The 21,098-nt window shown below is 42.7% G+C and overlaps 1 protein-coding gene across 2 annotated transcripts in view; it reads left to right on the top strand.

Annotated features, from left to right (window-relative positions):
* The window catches only part of LOC129840668 (phospholipid transfer protein-like), a 43,278-nt gene that overhangs the window by 3,698 nt on the left and 18,482 nt on the right, over positions 1–21,098 (top strand). Inside the window, exons 1-5 of one of the 2 annotated variants that reach the window (XM_055908706.1) lie at positions 14,617–14,817; positions 15,659–15,779; positions 16,040–16,139; positions 18,459–18,587; positions 20,614–20,769. In XM_055908706.1, coding sequence (XP_055764681.1) covers positions 15,668–15,779; positions 16,040–16,139; positions 18,459–18,587; positions 20,614–20,769 — 497 coding nt within the window. In that variant the 5' untranslated portion in view covers positions 14,617–14,817; positions 15,659–15,667. Of the gene's footprint in view, positions 1–14,616; positions 14,818–15,658; positions 15,780–16,039; positions 16,140–18,458; positions 18,588–20,613; positions 20,770–21,098 lie in introns of those variants that run through there. The other variant, XM_055908715.1, reaches the window with a different exon arrangement.

The raw sequence follows: 21,098 nt of genomic DNA, 5'->3' as shown, positions 1-21,098 counted from the left end.
AGCCATTTGAATTTCATGGAATTTCATTGAATTAAATTGTACTTCCTATAATTCAAATTCAATTCAAATTCTGCCTCCTGTGTGGTGTGGCCAATTTAATACCAATTCAATTCTTGAATTTAATTTGAAGAGCAATTCGCAACTCAATTCAAAATGGACCTCAACCCTGGTATCTAGCAAGTTTGTTGTTTAGTTTTTTTTGGGGGGGGGGCTGATCTTTTTTGGGGCTACTCTTGCCTATGTGTCTCCTGAGATGTTTGTTATTTAAAATGGAAATTATTTGGCATACACATAATAATAAACCACTGCTAATTACCTGATTTATGTACTACATGAGTTCATGAGATACTAAACACAAGAGAGCATTAATACAACCTCATACAAACACGCCCTTTTCCCAGATCTCTTCACTCAGAGTTCTCTATCGGTCAATGGCCTGGATACCACAGTACACATGTGTGTTTAAACTGGAGTACCCTCACTCTACTCTGTTGCAAAACACTTGTTTCCTATCAGCCAAAATAGTTATCTGGAGAAAGATTCCCATAACTGGGAGATGGAGGATGATATACAATGGTTTAGTTAAGTTTATTAGGATCCCCATTAGCTACTGCACGTGTAGCAGCTACTCTTCCTTGGGTCCACATAAAACGTACAAATACATGACAAAGTACAGAACAGTAACAGACGAGAACAACATAAGATATCTCATTAAATCAATAAATATATATTAATAATAACAGGTATTCAGACCCCTTGACTCTTTCCACAATTTGTTACGTTAAGTTACAGCCTTATTCTAAAATTGATTAAATGTTTTTTTCCCCCACATCAATCTACACAAAATACCCCAAAATGACAAAGCAAAAAACGTTTTTTTTTTGTTGAAATTGTTGCTAATTTATTACAAATAAAAATACTGAAATATTACATTTACATAATTATTCAGACCCTTTACTCAGTACTTTGTTGAAGCACCTTTGGCAGTGATCACAGCATTGAGTCTTCTTGGGTATCAGACTACAAGCTTGGCAGATCCTCTCAAGCTCTGTCAGGTTGGATGGGGAGCGTTGCTGCACAGCTATTTTCAGGTCTCTCCAGAGATGTTCTATCGGGTCCAAGTCCGGGCTCTGGCTGGGCCACTCAAGGACATTCAGAGACTTGTCCCAAAGCCACTCCTGCGTTCTCTTGACTGTGTGCTTGGCTGTGTCCTGTTGGAAGGTGAACCTTCACCCCAGTCAGAGGTCCTGAGCACTCTGGAGCAGGCTTTCATCAAAGATCTCTCTGTACTTTGCTCCACCCTTCCCTCAATCCTGACTAGTCTCCCAGTCCCTGCCGCTGAAAAACATCCCCACAGCATGATGCTGCCACCACCATGCTTCACTGTAGGGATGGTGCCAGGTTTCCTCCAGAAGTGATACTTGACATTCAGGCCAAAGAGTTCAATATTGGTTTCATCAGACCTTTCTCATGGTCTGAGAGTCTTTAGGTGCCTTTTGGAAAACTCCAAGCGGGCTGTCATGTGCCTTTTACTGAGGAGTGGCTTCTGTCTGACCACTATCATAAAGGCTTGATTAGTGGAGTGCTGCAGAGATGGTGTTCTTCTGAAAAGTTCTCCCATCTCCACAGAGGAACTCCAGAGCTCTGTCAGCGTGACCAACGGGTTCTTGTTCACCTCCCTGACCATGGCCCTTCTCCCCCGATTGCTCAGTTTGGCCGGGCGGCCAGCTCTAGGAAGAGTCTTGGTGGTTCCAACATCTTCCATTTAAGAATGATTGAGGCCACTGTGTTCGTGGGGACCTTCAATGCTGCAGACATTTGTTTGTACCCTTCCCTAAGATCTGTGCCTCGACACAATCCTGTTCTAAGCTCTAAGGACAATTCCTTCGACTTTATGGCTTGGTTTTTGCTGTGACATGCACTGTCAACTGTGGGACCTTATACAGTGGCAAGAAAAAAGTATGTGAACCCTTTGGAATTACCTGGATTTCTGCATAAATTAGTCAAAGTTTGATCTGATCTTCATTTTAGTCACAACAACAGACGAACACAGCGTGCTTAAACTGATAACACACAGATTATTGTATTTTTCTTGTCGATATTGAATATATAATTTAAACATTCACAGTGTTGGTTTGAAAAAGTATGTGAACTCCTAGGCTAATGACTTTTCCAAAAGCTAATTGGAGTTAGGAGTCAGCTAACCTGGAGTCCAATCAATGAGACGAGATTGGAGATATTGGTTAGAGCTGCCTTGCCCTATAAAAAAAACTCACAATATTTGTGTTTGCTATTCACAAGAAGCATTGCCTGATGTGAACCATGCCTCGAACAAAAGATCTCAGAAGACCTAATATTAAGAATTGTTGACTTGCATTAAGCTGTACAGGGTTACAAAAGTATATCTTAAAGCCTTGATGTTTATCAGTCCACGGTAAGACAAATTGTCTATAAATGGAGAAAGTTCAGCACTGTTGCTACTCTCCCTACGAGTGGCCATCCTTCAAAGATGACTGCAAGAGCACAGTGCAGAATGCTAAAAGAGGTTAAGAAGAATCCTGTCAGTGTCAGCTAAAGACTTACATAAATCTCTGGAACATGCTAACATCTCTGTTGACGAGTCTACGATAAAGAAGAATGGTGTTCATGGGATGACACCACGGAAGAAGCTACTGCTGTACAAAAAAAACATTGGTGCACGCCTGAAGTTCACAAAAGAGCACCTGGATGTTCCACAGCGCTTCTGGCAATATATTCTGTGGACAGATTAAACTAAAGTTGAGTTGTTTGGATGGAACACACAACACTGTGTGTGGAGAAAAAAAGGCACAGCACACCAACATCAAAACCTCATCCCAACTGTAAAGTATGGTGGAGGGAGCATCATGGTTAATCAATATCAAAACCTGAACAACTAGTACAGTTGATCTTGGTGTCAAAAACGCAGAACATTGGTGCGGCTGGCTTCCAGGTTGGAGGCGCGCTGTGTTAAGAAGCAGTACGGCTGGTTGGGTTGTGCTTCGGAGGACGCATGGCTTTCGACCTTCGTCTCTCCCAAGCCCGTACGGGAGTTGTAGCGATGAGACAAGGTAGTAATTACTAGCGATTGGATGCCACGAAAATTGGGGAGAAAATGGGAGGAAAAAAAAAAAAAAAACGCAGAACATATTTTTATAATAGACATACTGAACCTCTCCCCATCTTCACAACACCTTTGTCAATATGACTTGACCATGATAACTGACAATCCAATGTTACTCCTAGGAGTTCAGCTTCTTCAACTTGTTCAATGGTCACACCCTTTATACACAACTCCAGTTGAGGTTTAGGTCTAAGAGAATGCTTTGAACCGAATACAAAGCTTTTGGTTTTAGATCTACAGTTGAAGTCGGAAGTTTACATACACCTTAGCCAAATATATTTAAACTCAGTTTTTCACAATTCCTGACATTTAATCTTAATAAAAAAATCCCTGTCTTAGGTCCATTAGGGTCACCACTTTTATTTTAAGAATGTGAAATGTCAGAATAATAGTAGAGAGAATTATTTATTTCAGCTTTTATTTCTTTCATCACATTCCCAGTGGGTCAGAAGTTGACATGCACTCAATTAGTATTTGGTAGCATTGCCTTTACATTATTTAACTTGGGTCAAAAGTTTTGGGTAGACCTCCACAAGCTTCCCACAATAAGTTGGGTGAATTTTGTCCCATTCTGACAGAGCTGCTGTAACTGAGTCAAGTTTGTAGGCCTCCTTGCTCACACACACTTTTTCAGTTCTGCCCACAAATGTTCTATAGGCTTGAGGTCAGGGCTTTTTGATGGCCACTCCAATGCCTTGACTTTGTTGTCCTTAAGCCATTTTGCCACAACTTTGGAAGTATGCTTGAGGTCATTGTCCATTTGGAAGACCCATTTGAGACCAAGCTTTAACTTCCTGACTGATGTCTTGAGATGCTTCAATATATCCACATTTTCCTGCCTCATGATGCCATCTATTCTGTGAAGTGCACCAGTCCCTCTTTCAGCAAAGCACTCCCACAACATGATGCTGTCACCCCTGTGCTTCACGGTTGGGATGGTGTTCTTCGGCTTGCAAGCCTCCCCCTTTTCCCTCCAAACATAACGATGGTCATTATGGCTAAACAGTTCTATTTTTGTTTCATCAGACCAGAGGACATTTCTCCAAAAAGTATGATCTTTGTCCCCATGTGCAGTTGCAAACCGTAGTCTGGCTTTTTTATGGCGGTTTTGGAGCAGTGGCTTCTTCCTTGCTGAGTGGCCTTTCAGGTTATGTTGATGTAGGACTCGTTTTACTGTGGATATAGATACTTTTGTACCTGTTTCCTCCAGCATCTTCACACGGTCCTTTGCTGTTGTTCTGGGATTGATTTGATGGCTGTGTGGTCCCATGGTGTTTATACTTGCGTACTATTGTTTGTACAGATGAACGTGGTCTCCAATTCTTTTTCTGAGGTCTTGGCTGATTTCTTTTGACTTTCCCATGATGTCAAGCAAAGGGGCACTGAGTTTGAAGGTAGGCCTTGAAATACATCCACAGGTACACCTCCAATTTACTTAAATTATGTCAATTAGCCTATCAGAAGCTTCTAAAGCTATTACATAATTATCTGTGCCAGTCAACTTGGTGTATGTAACCTTCTGACCGACTGGAATTGTGATACAGAGAATTCTAAGTGAAATAATCTGTCTGTAAACAATTGTTAGAAAAATTATTTGTGTCATGCACAAAGTGGATGTCCTAACTGACTTGCCAAAACTGTAGTTTGTTAACAAGAAATTTGTGGAGTGGTTGAAAAATGAGTTTTAATGACTCCAACCTAAGTGTGTCATGTTCCTGACCTGTTTTCTGTTTAGTTTTGTGTGTTAGTTGGTCAGGACGTGAGTTTGGGTGGGCATTCTATGTTGTCTGTTTCTATGTTGGTTTAGGGTTGCCTGGTATGGCTCTCAATTGGAGGCAGGTGTTTGGCGTTCCTCTAATTGAGAGTCATATTTAGGTAGGCGGTTCACAGTGTTTGTTTGTGGGTGGTTGTCTCCTGTGTCCGTGTCAATGTTTGCACCATACGGGACTGTATACGGTTTGTTCATTTCATGTAGTCTGTTCCTGTTCATTTCGTTCGTCACGTTGTATGTAAGTTCGTCGTTCAGGATTGTCTACATCGTTTTGTTATTTTGTTAGTTATATCCAGTATAGTTCGTTTTCGTCTTTGTCTATTTTGTTTATTTAATAAATCATTATGTGTTCAAACTTCGCTGCGCCTTGGTTCCCTCAATACTCCTCCTTTTCGGTTGAAGAGGAGGAGGACTACCGTTACAGAACCACCCACCAATCCAGAGCCAAGCAGCGGTTTAAACGGAGTAAGGGACAGCGCAAGAAGGAGGAATGGACTTGGGACGATGTTTTGGACGGAAAGGGTGTCTACACATGGGAGGAGATCCTAGCTGGTAGAGATCGCCTCCCATGGGAACAGCTGGAGGCACTGAGGAGAGCGGAGGCTACCGGAGAGAGGAACCGGAGCTATGAGGGAACGCGTCTGGCACGGAAGCCGAAAAAGCCTGTGAGTAACTCCCAAAAATTTCTTGGGGGGGGGCTAAAGGGTAGTGGGCCAAGGGCAGGTAGGAGACCTGCGCCCACTTCCCAGGCTCACCGTGGAGAGCGGGAGTACGGGCAGGCGCCGTGTTACGCAGTAGAGCGCACGGTGTTTCCTGTACGAGTGCATAGCCCGGTGCGGGTTATTCCACCTCCCCGCACTGGGAGGGCTAGATTGGGTATTGAGCCAGGTGTCATGAGGCCGGCTCAACGCATCTGGTCACCAGTGCGTCTCCTCGGGCCGGCATACATGGCACCGGCCTTACGCATGGTTTCTCCGGTTCGCCTACATAGGCCGGTGCGGGTTATTCCACCTCCCCGCACTGGTCGGGCAACCGGGAGCATTCAACCAGGTAAGGTCAGGCAGGTTCAATGCTCAAGAGAGCCAGTACGCCTCCACGGTCCGGTATTTCCGGCACCACCTCCCCGCCCCAGCCTAGTACCTACAGTGTATACACTACGCACTAGGCTACCAGTGCGTATCCTGAGCCCTGTTCCTCCTCCACGCACTCTCCCTGTAGTGCGTGTATCTAGCCCGGTGCCTCCAGTTCCGGTCCCACGCACTAAGCTACCAGTGCGTCTCCAGAGCCCTGAACCCACTGTATCTTCTCCCCCTACTAATCCTGATGTGCTTGTCCTCAGCCCGGTGTCACCAGTGCCGGTACCACGCATCAGGGATAGAGTAGGCTTTGAGAATACAGTGTGCCCTGTCCCTGCTCCCCGCACTAGTAGGAAGGTGCTTATCATTAGCACGGTGCCTCCAGTTCCGGCACCACGCACCAGGTCTACAGTGCGCCATATCCGGCCAGAGCCATCCGTCTTCCCAGCGCCATCTGAGCCATCCGTCTTCCCAGCGCCATCTGAGCCATCCGTCTCCCCAGCGCCATCTGAGCCATCCGTCTCCCCAGCGCCATCTGAGCCATCTGTCTCCTCAGCGCCATCTGAGCCATCCGTCTCCCCAGCGCCATCTGAGCCATCCGTCTGCCAGGAGCCTGCAAAGCCGCCCGTCTGCCATGAGCCTGCAAAGCCGCCCGTCTGCCATGAGCCTACAGAGCCGTCAGCCAGACAGGAGCCGCTAGAGCCATCAGCCAGACAGGAGCCGCTAGAGCCGTCAGCCAGACAGGATCTGCCAGAGCCGCCAACCAGACAGGATCTGCCAGAGCCGCCAACCAGACAGGATCTGCCAGAGCCGCCAACCAGACAGGATCTGCCAGAGCCGCTAACCAGACAGGATCTGCCAGAGCCGCCAACCAGACAGGATCTGCCAGAGCCGCCAACCAGACAGGATCTGCCAGAGCCGCCAGCGAGCCATGAGCAGCCAGAGCCGTCAAAGAGCCATGAGCAGCCAGAGCCGTCAGTGAGCCATGAGCAGCCAGAGCCGTCAGAGAGCCATGAGCAGCCAGAGCCGTCAGAGCGCCATGAGCGTCGTGAGCCGTCAGAGCGCCATGAGCGTCGTGAGCCGTCAGCCTGCCATGAGCGTCGAGAGCCGTCAGCCTGCCATGAGCGTCGAGAGCCGTCAGCCTGCCATGAGCGTCGAGAGCCGTCAGCCTGCCATGAGCGTCGAGAGCCGTCAGCCTGCCATGAGCGTCGAGAGCCGTCAGCCTGCCATGAGCGTCGAGAGCCGTCAGCCTGCCATGAGCGTCGAGAGCCGTCAGCCAGCCATGAGCATCGAGAGTCGTCAGTCAGCCATGAGCTGCCCTTCAGCCTGAAAAGGCTAGATACCCAGAACTGCCTATCAGTCCAGAGCTGTCTCTCTGTCCGGAGCTGCCCTTCAGTCCGGAGTTGCCCCTCTATCCTGAGCTACCTCTTTATCTTGAGCTACCTCTCTCTCCTAAGCTATCCCTCTGTCCTGAGCTACCTTGTCCCAGAGCTGTCCTTGATTCTGGTGTTGCCCCTAAATTTAGGTGGGGTTATTTGGAGGGTGGTCATTGTGGGGAGGCTACGGAAGCGGAGATTGATTATGGTGGGGTGGGAACCACGCCCGGAGCCTAAGCCACCACCGTGGTCAGATGCCCACCCAGACCCTCCCCTGGACTTTTTGGTGATGCGTTCGGAGTACGCATCTTGAGGGGGGGGTTATGTCATGTTCCTGACCTGTTTTCTGTTTAGTTTTGTGTGTTAGTTGGTCAGGACGTGAGTTTGGGTGGGCATTCTATGTTGTCTGTTTCTATGTTGGTTTAGGGTTGCCTGGTATGGCTCTCAATTGGAGGCAGGTGTTTGGCGTTCCTCTAATTGAGAGTCATATTTAGGTAGGCGGTTCACAGTGTTTGTTTGTGGGTGGTTGTCTCCTGTGTCCGTGTCAATGTTTGCACCATACGGGACTGTATACGGTTTGTTCATTTCATGTAGTCTGTTCCTGTTCATTTCGTTCGTCACGTTGTATGTAAGTTCGTCGTTCAGGATTGTCTACATCGTTTTGTTATTTTGTTAGTTATATCCAGTATAGTTCGTTTTCGTCTTTGTCTATTTTGTTTATTTAATAAATCATTATGTGTTCAAACTTCGCTGCGCCTTGGTTCCCTCAATACTCCTCCTTTTCGGTTGAAGAGGAGGAGGACTACCGTTACAAAGTGTTAGTAAACTTCCGACTTCAACTGTATTTAAGACCAGTTTATTATTAATTACCCATTCTTAAACTGACTGCAAGTCATTGCTAAAAGTCTCAGTGAGCTCACTGGCTGTTGGTGCTGATGTTTAAAGTGTGCAAACCTCAGCATTCTTAGTCATTTTAGAGTCTTGTAAGACAAGTGGAAAATCATTTGTAAAAGATAGAGAAGAGTAACGGCCCAAGGCAAATGTCACACTGTACATACACTATATATGCAAAAAGTACCCCTTCAAATTAGTGGATTAAATTATTTCAGCCACACTGTTGCTGACAGGTGTATAAAATCGAGCACACAGCCATGCAATCTCCATAGACAATCACTGGCAGTAGAATGGTGTCGTGTCGTGACTTGACTTTAACATTAATCTAAAGACTGTTATTTATCTAATTAACCAACTACGTTTAATTGTTACCCAAGTTTTTTTGTTTTTTTGTTTTTTTACTTGCTATATTGTATTTACTTCGCCACCATGGCCTTTTTTATATTTTTATTTATATATATATTTTATTAGCCTTCACCTCCCTTATCTCACCTCACTTGCTCACATTGTATATAGACTTATTTTTCACTGTATTATTGACTGTATGTTTGTTTTACTCCATGTGTAACTATGTGTTGTTGTATGTGTCGAACTGCTTTGCTTTATCTTGGCCAGGTCGCAATTGTAAATGAGAACGTGTTCTCAATTTGCCTACCTGGTTAAATAAAGGTGAAATAAAATTTTTATTTTTTATTTTTTAATTAACCATGTAACAATTAACTAATTAGGATCTGGGGCACCACGAGAGCGTTTCTTTAATTAAACTCTAAAAGGTATTTTACCCATCACATCTATAAACAGTCAACTTATTAATCATAACCTTGTATCATGTCACCATTCTGAACAGTCGTAACCTCCTTGCATCTGCAAAAACCAGAGCCTTTTTTATGATTCAGTACCACACAAATTGGTTAAATTATTTATTTACTAGCTAATTAAATGGGAACACAGGATAAACACATGCACTCTGCACTGGTTATTGACTGGAGATGTAATACGATGTAAACAGGTCCCTAGCGGAATGACATGGATACTTGTTAAAGAAGAGAGGGACAGATACACTTAATAACATTGCCACATTCAGAAACTACTCTCACGTACAATAACCTTATACTTTGCACATGAATGAGCAAAAAATCATGAACATATGAATGTATTTACGTGAAATGCCTGAGTTCGCTGGCGATCTCTCAGTGAACGGGCATCCTTGAGTTGATTTTCCTTTCATTCGCTCTTGAAGATGCTTTTTTGAAGATAGGCTAGCCAGCCAGATCAATAGTTCACCAATGAGGTGATGAGACTAGCGTAATAAGATGGTTTGAGCAGAGTAACAGGATGGTCCTACTTAAATTTGCTTTCAAGGATACTGTTCTTAGGACAGCTAATCAGTCGTACCAGTGATTGTCCAGGAGGTGAGTTAATCATCTCCACCTCGTGTTGAGATTCAAAGTTCAAACCATTTTAGCTGCCACTTCATGCTTTTTCTGGTTCAATGTGTTAATTTCTTAACCCATCATTTATACCTTTTTTGCTCTAAAGGGGCGATTCCGGCTGGCTGACACACTCTCTGACCTCACTCCAGGGCGGTGGTTACTCACTGTGCAAAGTTATGGAAAACAATTATCTCTTATATCTTCTCAAATCTCATCCCTCTCTTAACTTCTTGATGATAGGGTGCAGAATTTTCACTTAGGGAAAAATAGCGTGCGCAATTTCAACTTCGTGCTACTCATCCCCAGAATATAAGATATGCATATAATTAGTAGATTTGGATAGAAAACACTCTGAAGTTTCTAAAACTGTTTGAATCATATCTGTAAGTATAACAGAACTTATATAGCAGTCAAAACCCTGAGGACTAACTTTTTTATTGTTAAGTTCCTCTATGTTCAATGGATTGTTTTGGGCAAACCAGAATTCTAATCAGTAAATGCGCAGTTTCTACTGCTTCCACTGGATGTCGCCATTGTATGGAAAATGGTTAAGGTTTTTTCTTAGTGAGGTGAACAAGATATTGACCCGGAAGTGGAGGGACGTCGTTTGTTTATGTTTGAGATTTGGGCAAGACGTGAAATGTTCCGTGAGTTTGTTGATATCCTGTATTGAAAACAGATTGACCTGTCTTCAATTTGATCGATTATTAACGTTTACAAATACCTTAAGCTGTATTACAAAAGTACTTTGAAATGTTTTGGCAAAGTTTAGAGGTAATTTTGTTTAGATATTGTGTCGTGATTTTGTTCAAATTGAACGCTGTTTTTCCTGGTACAACGGCGCCAAATAAATGGACAATTTGGATATATATGGATGGAATTAATCGAACAAAAGGACCATTTGTGATGTTTATGGGACATATTGGAGTGCCAACAAAAGAATCTCGTCAAAGGTAATGCATGTTTTATATTTTATATTAGCGTTTTGAGTAGCGCTAGCATGGTTGAAATAGGCTACACTCTCTTGTTTACATTGGGCTATCATCAGATAATAGCATCTTATGCTTTCGCCGAAAAGCCTTTTTGAAATCTGACATGTTGGCTGGATTCACAACGAGTGTAGCTTTAATTTGATATCTTATATGTGTGATTTAATCAAGTTTAATTTTATATAATTTTTTTTAATTTGGCGCTCTACATTTTGACATGGCTGTTGGGACGCAAGCGTCCCATCTATCCCAGAGAGGTTAACAAAAACACTCATAATTTTTCATATTACATGCACAATCCATAGTATGGAAACTTCATCCATGTAGTCGGTATACTTTCCAAGTTACAGTATTTATTTTATAAAATGTTTAATGACATCACAAAATAACAAACAAAATTGCATTATTGTTCTATAGATCGCCTCTGACGATTCCTCACGTTCTACATTAGAAATATTGTTCCTGTATTCGCTTTTGAACGTGTTAGAGTTTCAGCCAATTGAGACAAAGTACATTCCTTAGGTGAATTCTGAGAGCATAGGCCTGGATCTTCTCCCTTGATTTACAACAAGGCGTGAGTTGTTAATCCCTACTACTTCTTTCCTTCACCCTCCACGGGTGATAGGGGGTCTGATTTAAGTTATTCATTGCAAACCTGATCTGACCTATTTGGATACTCGTGGACAGTCATGACAATGGCCTTACTGAAGAGCTCAGTTACTTTCACCATGGCACAAACTGACTTCTTAAAATTTCTGCCCTGCTAGAGCTGCCCCAGTCATCTTTAAGTGCTGTTATTGTGAAGTGAACACTTCTAGGAGCAACAATGGCTCAGCCGAAAAATGGTAGACCACACAAGCTCACAGAACTTGTGTGATGCGCAGCACATTAAAAAATTGTCTGTTCTCAGTTGCAACACTCAATACCGAGTTCCAAACTGCCTCTGGAAGCAACATCAGCAGAAGAACTGGTCGTCTGGAGCTTCATGAAATGGGTTTCCATGGCCGACCAGCCGCACACAAGTGGAGGAGGAATAATAGTATGGGGTTTTTCATGGTTCGGGCAAGGCCCCTTAGTTCCAGTGAAGGGAAATCTTAATGGTACATCACACAATTACATTCTAGACGATTCTGTGCTTCCAATTTTGTGGCAACAGTTTGGGGAAGACCATTTCCTGTTTCAGCATGACAATTTCCCCGTGCACAAAGCGAGATCCATACAGGAATGGTTTGTCGAGATCGGTGTGGAAGAACTTGACCGGCCTGCACAGAGCCCTGACCTCAAAAAATGTCCGTGGCCTTAGCAAGTCCTTTGCCCTTCTCTGACTCCTTTACTAGCTGGCTATTAACATTACTGGAATGGCCCCCTGATTGTCAAGAGCTATGACTATGAAGATGTGTATTGATTGTAGAAGTTTTATACTCGACTCTTCTGCATGAAAATTCTTATTGGTTATACATGTAGTGAACATTATAATACAATCCTAATAAGTGTTTAGTGTGCACATATTTTTGTCTTTAGGATTCCAGTTTTGAAGAGCCGCAGACCATCCAGGGGCACAGGCAGGGCTGCAGAAAGAATTGGACAGGAAGACCTTGAAAGGGCTGCTCGACTGCAAGAAGAGAGGCTGGCCGAGATGGTTAGCACCATCTACCTGGAGTAATTTTTGACATCATGGAGTACCGGAGAGCTATCCCACGGTCTCCGGACAACCTCGATGGTGCACCTGTATGAATTACAGGGAGACTCCTGCACCTTACAGCACACAACTGCTGCCATTTCACCACTGCAATATTCAATCGATTTATTACCAAGTATGTTTACATAACAGGTTAACACTATACTGTACTTTATTCCTCATTTGGATCCCAATTAGGAACAATACTCCGTCATTTTTTGTGTGTGAATTTTGCCTTCATCTGGTTGATATCAGTTCAGTACTTTATCAGAATGTTTCCCTTACACTGTCTTTTATTTTGAGGAAGGTTACAGAGACTACCTTGTGTTCTTGTTTATCTCCCTAATAAAAGGTTTTGACCTGATCTGTGTAATGGACCAATTTGTTTTTTTTTACTGTATTTACACCAGGGTAGTCCATCTGTTTTTCTAGATATCTACCCACCTGTATGTCTGCTAATTTGAAGTGTAAACTGTCAAGAGTATAGACATCCAGGACAAGAGAACAGTTTAGTGAATTATTCTAAAACCATTACAAAAGTACAATACTGACGATTATATGCTAGATAAAACATGTGCAAGTATTGTCTCTCACACAAGTTTGTTGTTGCCCCCACAAACTTCCCTTATTTATATAATATATATGTTTGGTTGAAGGCCCACCTCTTTCAACAACAATTCTGAATTTCTCTGTAGGTTTTCACACTTCTCGGGAACCACAAAGTCTGACAACAGGGAAAGCGCCGGTCCTTCCCAGCTCAAAGGTTTGTTTGCGGCATGCTGTGTTGCGGGGCGACGTCTCCTCGAAGTTGTAGCAGCTCAGCCGTTGTTGGTGGTGGCACTTCAGGGAGTCATGGGTCATCTGATCTCAGGATCATACTCCTTGGTAGCCCCAATTTAAGAGCCCAGTCTTCTCAACACTGCTGTCTGAAGTTCCTGGGATTTCGGTGTATTTTTCAGTGTGTAGACACTTCACCTTCAAGACTTGTTATTGTAGTTTCTCCTTTAGCAGAAAGATGGAATAAGATTTCAAATGTTGTGTTGTACAACAGCTGACTAAAGACAGGGCATTCAGATCAAGAACTTACCTTTTCAGCAGAATTTTTTTTGAATAAAATCCCTTCAACTCTCTTAGTTCTCTCCACTGTGTGAACGCAAATCTGAGGTTTACTCTCGTCTTGGCCCGCTCTCTATCACTTTCCCTTTTTGCCTGTCTGCTCTCAAAATGTGTCTTTCTTTGGCTTAGATGGAATAATAGTTGCTGACTGGTCAGGTCTTTTGCCCCTCGCATCTGCCATGTCTGTAAGCTAGCTATTTCCTCTCGCCATTAGCCAAGTGCTGGCCATGGGCTCAGCTAGCTAGCTATCACACTGCCACCTCGCTGATGGAAAACACGTCACTCATTGTGTGCGCCCCAAAAATCTGGCTGGAAAATCCGACCAGACAAGGAAAATGAAAACCAATGAATGCAGTGGTTCTCGCCAGGAAGGCTAGATGCACAATATTGTTACTGTTGCATCACTTTGGATGACCACTATAAAAACAAATACAAAAAAGTGACATATTGCAGCTTTAAACACTTGGTGATTTATATGTCTGAAGTGAGACACGTACAGCTGCACATGCATTCCTCCTTGTGTGGTGGTCAATGCTGTTGTGCAGAAGACACTGACGCAGTTCCTTCTGGGACCCCTCAATCTTTCCCCCCTTCAGAGAAAGGGGTGAGGAAATTGTATAAATTGTCTAATCAATGGAAAATGTCTTTGGGTAGATGTCCCCCTTGGGGGTCAATGACCTCCTTGAGTCTCATTGAATAACTGTTCTATCTTGTTTTGTTCTCTCCAATTGTTGAGTTAACCGGTTCCCGCACTCCACACACACATGCTGATAAGACCAGACAAGGCAGATGATGTGAGAACCGTGTAGGATCATGTTAGTGAGTTACTGTCGAGTATTTGTTTCATTCCCTGGGAGGCATTTTTTATGAGTTTAGACTGTAGAGAGTCTAAGCTAAATGGGGTTGGCGGGGGTGGGTGTAAGTCAGTCAATGTTATGGGTCAAAAAACATCCTGCTTTCCTTTGATGCCTTTCAGTTCCTCACCATGGGGGGTTAGTAGAGCAATCACTGCTGTCCCTGCTGTTGAATGAGACAAAGGGCTGTGCAGCTTTACACACACACACACACACACACACACACACACACACACACACACACACACACACACACACACACACACACACACACACACACTCTTTGACACGCACATACACTCTCTCTCTCTCTCTCTCTCTCTCTCTGACTCACTTACTCAGCAACTGTACATGCTACAGCAGGGCAGAGAAACGGACTGCAGCATTTGAATTTCAGACTGTGGAGATACCTGAAAGAAGACGAACATTTAGGGGTTCTCTTTGTTTTTCTCTCTTGTTTGGCCTTCCACAGACCCTCCATCATTGAGGTAAGAGATTTTGGTGCAGGATTTCTTTCAGGGAAGAGAAGTCTTTGAATTCTAACTTGTGATGGAGAGAATGTGGGGTGGTGGGGCGTGAGAGTGGTGTATAGGACAAGAAGGAATAACTCCATTGACGTTGCTGTTGCTCATGATATCTAGGGACTCTTTTCAAAACATTTGTAAGCAAGGTTGACAATATGAATGCACAGATTAGCCTACAATAACATCTGTTATTGTAACTACACTGCCATAGTATCTCTAAATTGCCTATCTTTTTGATAATGAAAGGGGTACAATGTACCTGTTTGTAAGCGGCTAGTAATCATGTCTCTACATTTAGTTTTCGATTCTGTTCACTGTCCCAGGAAAAGGGTAAGAGGAACATTGATATAGACAGTGCACTACGTTTCTCCAAAAGGCATTCATAACCTGACTTTTAAAATAACCTTTGACTTTAATATGACATTTTATGTTTGAAATGAATACCCATTTATTTTATAATATAAACCTTGATGACCAGACTTTAGATTCATATTGAGTCTCATGGAACAAAGCATCAATAAAGTTCATAAGAACTGGATGAATCATGTTATTCGCCCTCGTTTCGAAGAAGAGTAAAGCAACCACAGAAAGCTGTTCACCAACGATAAACTGATCCTTTTATGACTGAGAGTGACCGGTTGGAGGTCTAGTATTGAGTAGTTCTACAAGTAAGGCAATACTTAGTCTGTTTAGGCTCTATAGATCCCAAGTCAACCCTGGTTGAGTCGGACGTGTTAGTGCTTGAGCTTTGAGGTGGCTGGGTCCTTATCCACTCTCCCTCTCTTCTGTTTTGACCCCCCTGCAGGCAGTCACGATGGCTTCCTGTATGGTGTCTATCCTCTTCTTGTTCCCTCTAATCGCCGCCATGTCAGCAGAAGAACCGCCAGGCTGCAAGATCCGGATCACTAACAGGGGGCTCGAAATGTGTAAGAAATTCACCCAAAAAAACGCTCTTGTACATGTGATCTTAATAGTTTTCAACAGTCTACAATGGTCCCAGACAGTCTTCAACGGTCAGTCTTGACCAAAGGAAGACGTTATCTCCACTGCATTGCCGCTATCCGAATTTTTCTCTACCAAAGCACCGTCATCCATTTAGCCCCTCTCAGTTGTCAGGATTGTCTGCTTAAGGTATTCATCAGGTAGTTCTAGACTCTAAACTCAACTCTTTCCACCTGCATTTCAGTGAAGTACGAGACGCAGAAGTTTGTGGTTGAGGAACTGAGCAACATCACCATGCCAGAGATGAAGGGCAAAGAGGGCCGCTTCCAGTACACCATCAAAGAGTAAGCCCTGGGATCCATCCATGTTATTGCTCAGAAGTTTCTGCCATCGAATTGTCTCCAGATCCCTTTCATATGAGGGCCTACAACTATTGTGGTTCAACTCAAATATACTAATTAATAAAACGACTTTATCAATTGGAACCTTTAACATGTGGAAGGGAGATAAAGTATTAGTTTTACTATTATTAACCCTGATACATTGTGCTAGGCTATTGATCAGCATTAAAAACTTTGTGGATGGGGCCTCCCGAGTTTTTTATTTATTTATTTTATTGTACCGTTATTTTACCAGGTAAGTTGACTGAGAACACGTTCTCATTTGCAGCAACGACCTGTGGAATAGTTACAGGGGAGAGGAGGGGGATGAATGAGCCAATTGTAAACTGGGGATTATTAGGTGACCATGATGGTTTGAGGGCCAGATTGGGAATTTAGCCAGGACACCAGGGTTAACACCCCTACTCTTACGATAAGTGCCATGGGATCTTTAATGACCTCAGAGAGTCAGGACACCCGTTTAACGTCCCATCTGAAAGACAGCACCCTACACAGGGCAGTGTCCCCAATCACTGCCCTGGGGCATTGGCATATTTTTTAGACCAGAGGAAAGAGTGCCTCCTACTGGCCCTCCAACACCACTTCCAGCAGCATCTGGTCTCCCATCCAGGGCCTGACCAGGACCAACCCTGCTTAGCTTCAGAAGCAAGCCAGTAGTGGTATGCAGGGTGGTATGCTGCTGGCGAGTGGCGTAGCGGTTTAAGACAGTGCATCGCAGTGCAAACTACGTTGTTACAGATGCTGGTTCGATACCCGTGCCGGCAGAAACCGAGAGATCCATGAGGTGATGGTGGGCTTTTGGTTTCTCTCCTTCTAAAAACAGAAATAAATAATTCTAAATAACAAACTGGATTTATTTAGAAATTAGTAAGAATGTCTCACCCCATGTTCAAGAACGGCCTTTTTCCCGCTCACTTTAGGTTATTTGAAAACGAAAGCATCTCCAAAACATCGTTCTTTTTTAATAAAGCGATTATTATTATTCATTCATTTAGAATTATATAAAAGCCCCTTAGACATTCTCACAGATCAGATTTGCCCTAACGGAAAATGCCTGTTGATAATTCCATTTTATAATGTTGTACTGCAGCTGTCTTCTTTTTGAAATCTGACACAGCGGTTGCAATAAGAACAAGTGTATCTTTAATTCTGTGTAAAACATGTATCTTTTCATCAAAGTTTATGATGAGTATTTCTGTTATTTGACGTGGCTCTCTGCAATTACTCCGGATATTTTGGAGGCATTTCTGAACATGGCGCCAATGTAAACTGAGATTTGTGTATATAAATATGCACATTATCGAACAAAACATAAATGTATTGTGTAACATGATGTCCTATGAGTGTTATCTGATGAAGATCATCAAAGGTTAGTGATTAATTTTATCTCTATTTCTGCGTTTTGTGACTACTATCTTTTGCTGGGAAAATGGCTGTGTTTTTCTGTGGCTATGTACTGAGCAAACATAATTGTTTGGTGTGCTTTCCCCGTAAATCCTTTTTGAAATCAGACATATTGGCTGGATTCACAACATGTGTAGCTTTAATTTGGTGTCTTTCATGTGTGATTTCATGAAAGATTGACTTTTATAGTAATATATTTGAATTTGGCGCGCTACATTTTTTCTGGATTTTGGCCAAGTGGGACGCTACTGTCCCACCTATCCCAGAGAAGTTAATGGTAACAATGGCTGACAATTAAATAATGTGCCATAGAATTCTGCGGCAGCCCGCAAGGTGTGCTGCAGTATGACGCAACTTTTAAAGGAAGAACCACTGTATCATGGAACTGTGGGCAGAGTCTGCATTGGTTGGTTTTCCAAGAACCTGGATTTCTAAAAGATGACCTATAAAGTTTAGCAACTGGACATTCTCTTTTAAGAGATACAAACGCTCTAGCCTCGTAAACCAGACAGATGGCTTAGCTTACTACATGAAGTGAAAAAGAAGGATGTGCATAGCAATCTCTCTGGTTGAAGAGGCCATAACTTCTTAATCTTCTGTAAGAGAAAGTCCAGTAGCCAAACTGACTTTATAGGTCATCTTCTAGACATCTGGGTTCTTGGAAAATCAACCCATGTAAACCCATGTAGAGGGTATTGCTACCCACTCACTGTTTCTGTTTTGGCCAACTTCAACCCATTGACAACCAGGCTACAGGATTTCTGCTACCAAAAGAGAACTTCTAGTACATTTCTAGTCAGATTTCTTTCGAGTATCAGCCCAAGCACTGATCTGAGTCTCTTCCTTCCTGTGGGTCAGGGTGAAGATAAATGAGCTGAATCTGACCTATGCTGACCTGGCCTTCCAGCCTGGCCTAGGACTGCTCTTCAATGTGCAGAACTCCTCCATCGCTCTCAGCTTCCAGAGACACATCGTATACTGGTTATTGTGAGTGCTCTTTATCGACTACTGTCTCTATTTCTAGCCTAGTGCATTTAAGCCCCCCCCCCCCCCCTACCTCAGCTCACTCCTCAACATCTCCAATACCAATAGGAACCTGTACACACAGTACCCCATAATGTCGAAGTGGAAATATGTTTTTAGAAATATGTACAAATCAAAAATTAAAAGCTGAAATGTCTTGAGTCAATAAGTATTCAACCTCTTTGTTATGGCAAGCCTAAATAAGTTAATTTGCTTAACATTTGCTTAACAAGTCACATACTAAGTTGCATGGACTCACTCTGTGTGCAATAAAAGTGTTTAACATTATATTTTAATGACTACCTCATCTCTGTATCCATCACATACTATATATGTAATTTCCCTCAGTCGAGCAGCTCATTTCAAACACAGATTCAACCACAAAGACCAGGGAGTTTTTTCAAAGCCTTACAAAGAAGGACACCTATTGGTAGATGATTATAAATTAAAAAAGCAAACATTGAATATCCCTTTGAGCATGGTGAAGTTATTAATTACACTTTGTATGGCGTGTCAATACACCCAGTTACTACAAAGATACAGGCCTAACTCAGTTGCCGGAGAGGAAGGAAACCACGTAGGTATTTCATCATGAGGCCAATGGCTGTGATAAGAGAAAACTAAGGATGGATCAACAACATTGTAGTTACTCCACAATACTAACCTAATTGGCACAGTGAAAAGAAGGAAGCCTGTACAGCATACAAATACTCCAAAATGCATCCTGTTTGCAACAAGTCACTTAAGTAATACTGCAAAAAATGTGGCAAAGCAATTCACTTTTTGTCCTAAATACAAAGTGTTATGTTTGGGGCAAATCCAAATAATTGTACCACTCTCCATATTTCCAAGCAAAAACCTGGATCAGTCTGATTTCCACTAGACACTTGGAGATAAATTCATCTTTCAGCAGGACAATAACCTAAAACACAAGGCCAAACCTACACTGAAGTTGCTTACCAAGAAGACAGTGAATGTGGCTGACTTAGTTTTTTAAAACTTAAATCTACTTCAAAATCTATGGCAAGACCTGGAAATGGTTGTCTAGCAATGATCAACAACCAATTTGACAGAGCTTGAAGAGTTGTGAAAAGAATAATGGGCAAATGTTGCACAATCCAGGTGTGGAAAGCTCTTAGAGACTTACCCAGAAAGACTAATCACTGCCATAGGTGCTTCAATAAAGTATTGACTCAGGGGTGTGAAGACTTATGTAAAAGAGATATTTCTGTATCTTTTCACTTTCTCATTATGGGGTATTATGTGTAAATGGGTGAGAAAAAACTACAATTTAATCAATTTTGAATTCAGGCTGTAACACAACAAAATGTGGAATAAGTCAAGGGGTATGAATAGTTTCCAAAGGCACTGTATCACACTGGTCATTCCCAAATGAATTGGCCGTCATTCATTTCAGTTTTCCGCCTCCAAGATTAGAACGAGCTGCAAAAGATCTTAAAATTTGACACATTCGCCCCGTCACACTCCTTCAAAAACATGAACTGAGCTGCTATCTGATCAACGTACCTGCTGATGATTACGTCTGTTGTGTTTCCTTGGACTTTTCTGCCCTAACCCATTGTGAATATTTCTGTATAGTGTATTTTATTTTTTGTCGTGTTGTGTGTTGTCCTGTTCACTGTTGCAATGTTATGCCTGTTGGCTCTGTCGTTAATTTAATTGAGAATCGGTTCTCAATTGACTTATCTGTTTAAATAAAGGTGAAATAAATTAAATTAAATGTGTCAAGAAAATAATATGCAAAATAATGCCTGTGGTTAAATACTCACAATGGTATCTTGTAGAGCCTTGAGGAGTTCAGTCATGCAGCGGTACGCTAGATTGATGACATCAAACTTCAAAGATGATGTCCAAGGAGAGTGTATTGGAAGTTCAAACCTTTTGATGCTACTTTATATGGTTGAGATTAGGACGTTGATGAGTGTGTATGATGGTGGTCTGAAAATATTAATTTTCTGTGGTCTCATAGCTATGACACCGGAGCCATCAATGCCTCTGCAGAAGGCGTGAACATCCACACTGTCCTGCACATGACCAGAGATGAGTTGGGACGCCTCAAGATCTCCAACATCACCTGCGATGCCTCCATCGCCAAAATGAAAATGAAGTTCACTGGCACCTTGGGGTAAATCCTGTTGATAGTCTTTTTAAAATACTTGAGCTGCTTTCTTGTCCAGGGTCCACGTATCAAGTGTCTCAGAGTAGGTGTGCTGATCTAAGATCCTCTCTGTCTATAATAATCTTATTGTAATAATCTGTCCCTTCATTATGATTTAAAAGACAAAATTGATCCTGAGTCAGGTCTCCCTTGACAAAGAGTTTTTTTTAATGTTAATTATGTGTGCAATGGAGACTAATTTCAGTATAATGTGGCTAAAAGCAATATTGGAGCATTTTTCAGCTTTTGGACATGAGTGGGTGTAATTCAACAATTGACAACTCTGGTTTACTCCG

Source organism: Salvelinus fontinalis, chromosome 3 (assembly GCF_029448725.1).
Source record: "Salvelinus fontinalis isolate EN_2023a chromosome 3, ASM2944872v1, whole genome shotgun sequence".
Classification (NCBI taxonomy): Eukaryota; Metazoa; Chordata; class Actinopteri; order Salmoniformes; family Salmonidae; genus Salvelinus; species Salvelinus fontinalis.
Note: the sequence above shows the minus strand (reverse complement) of the source record. Positions and strands in the feature narration are given on the sequence as shown.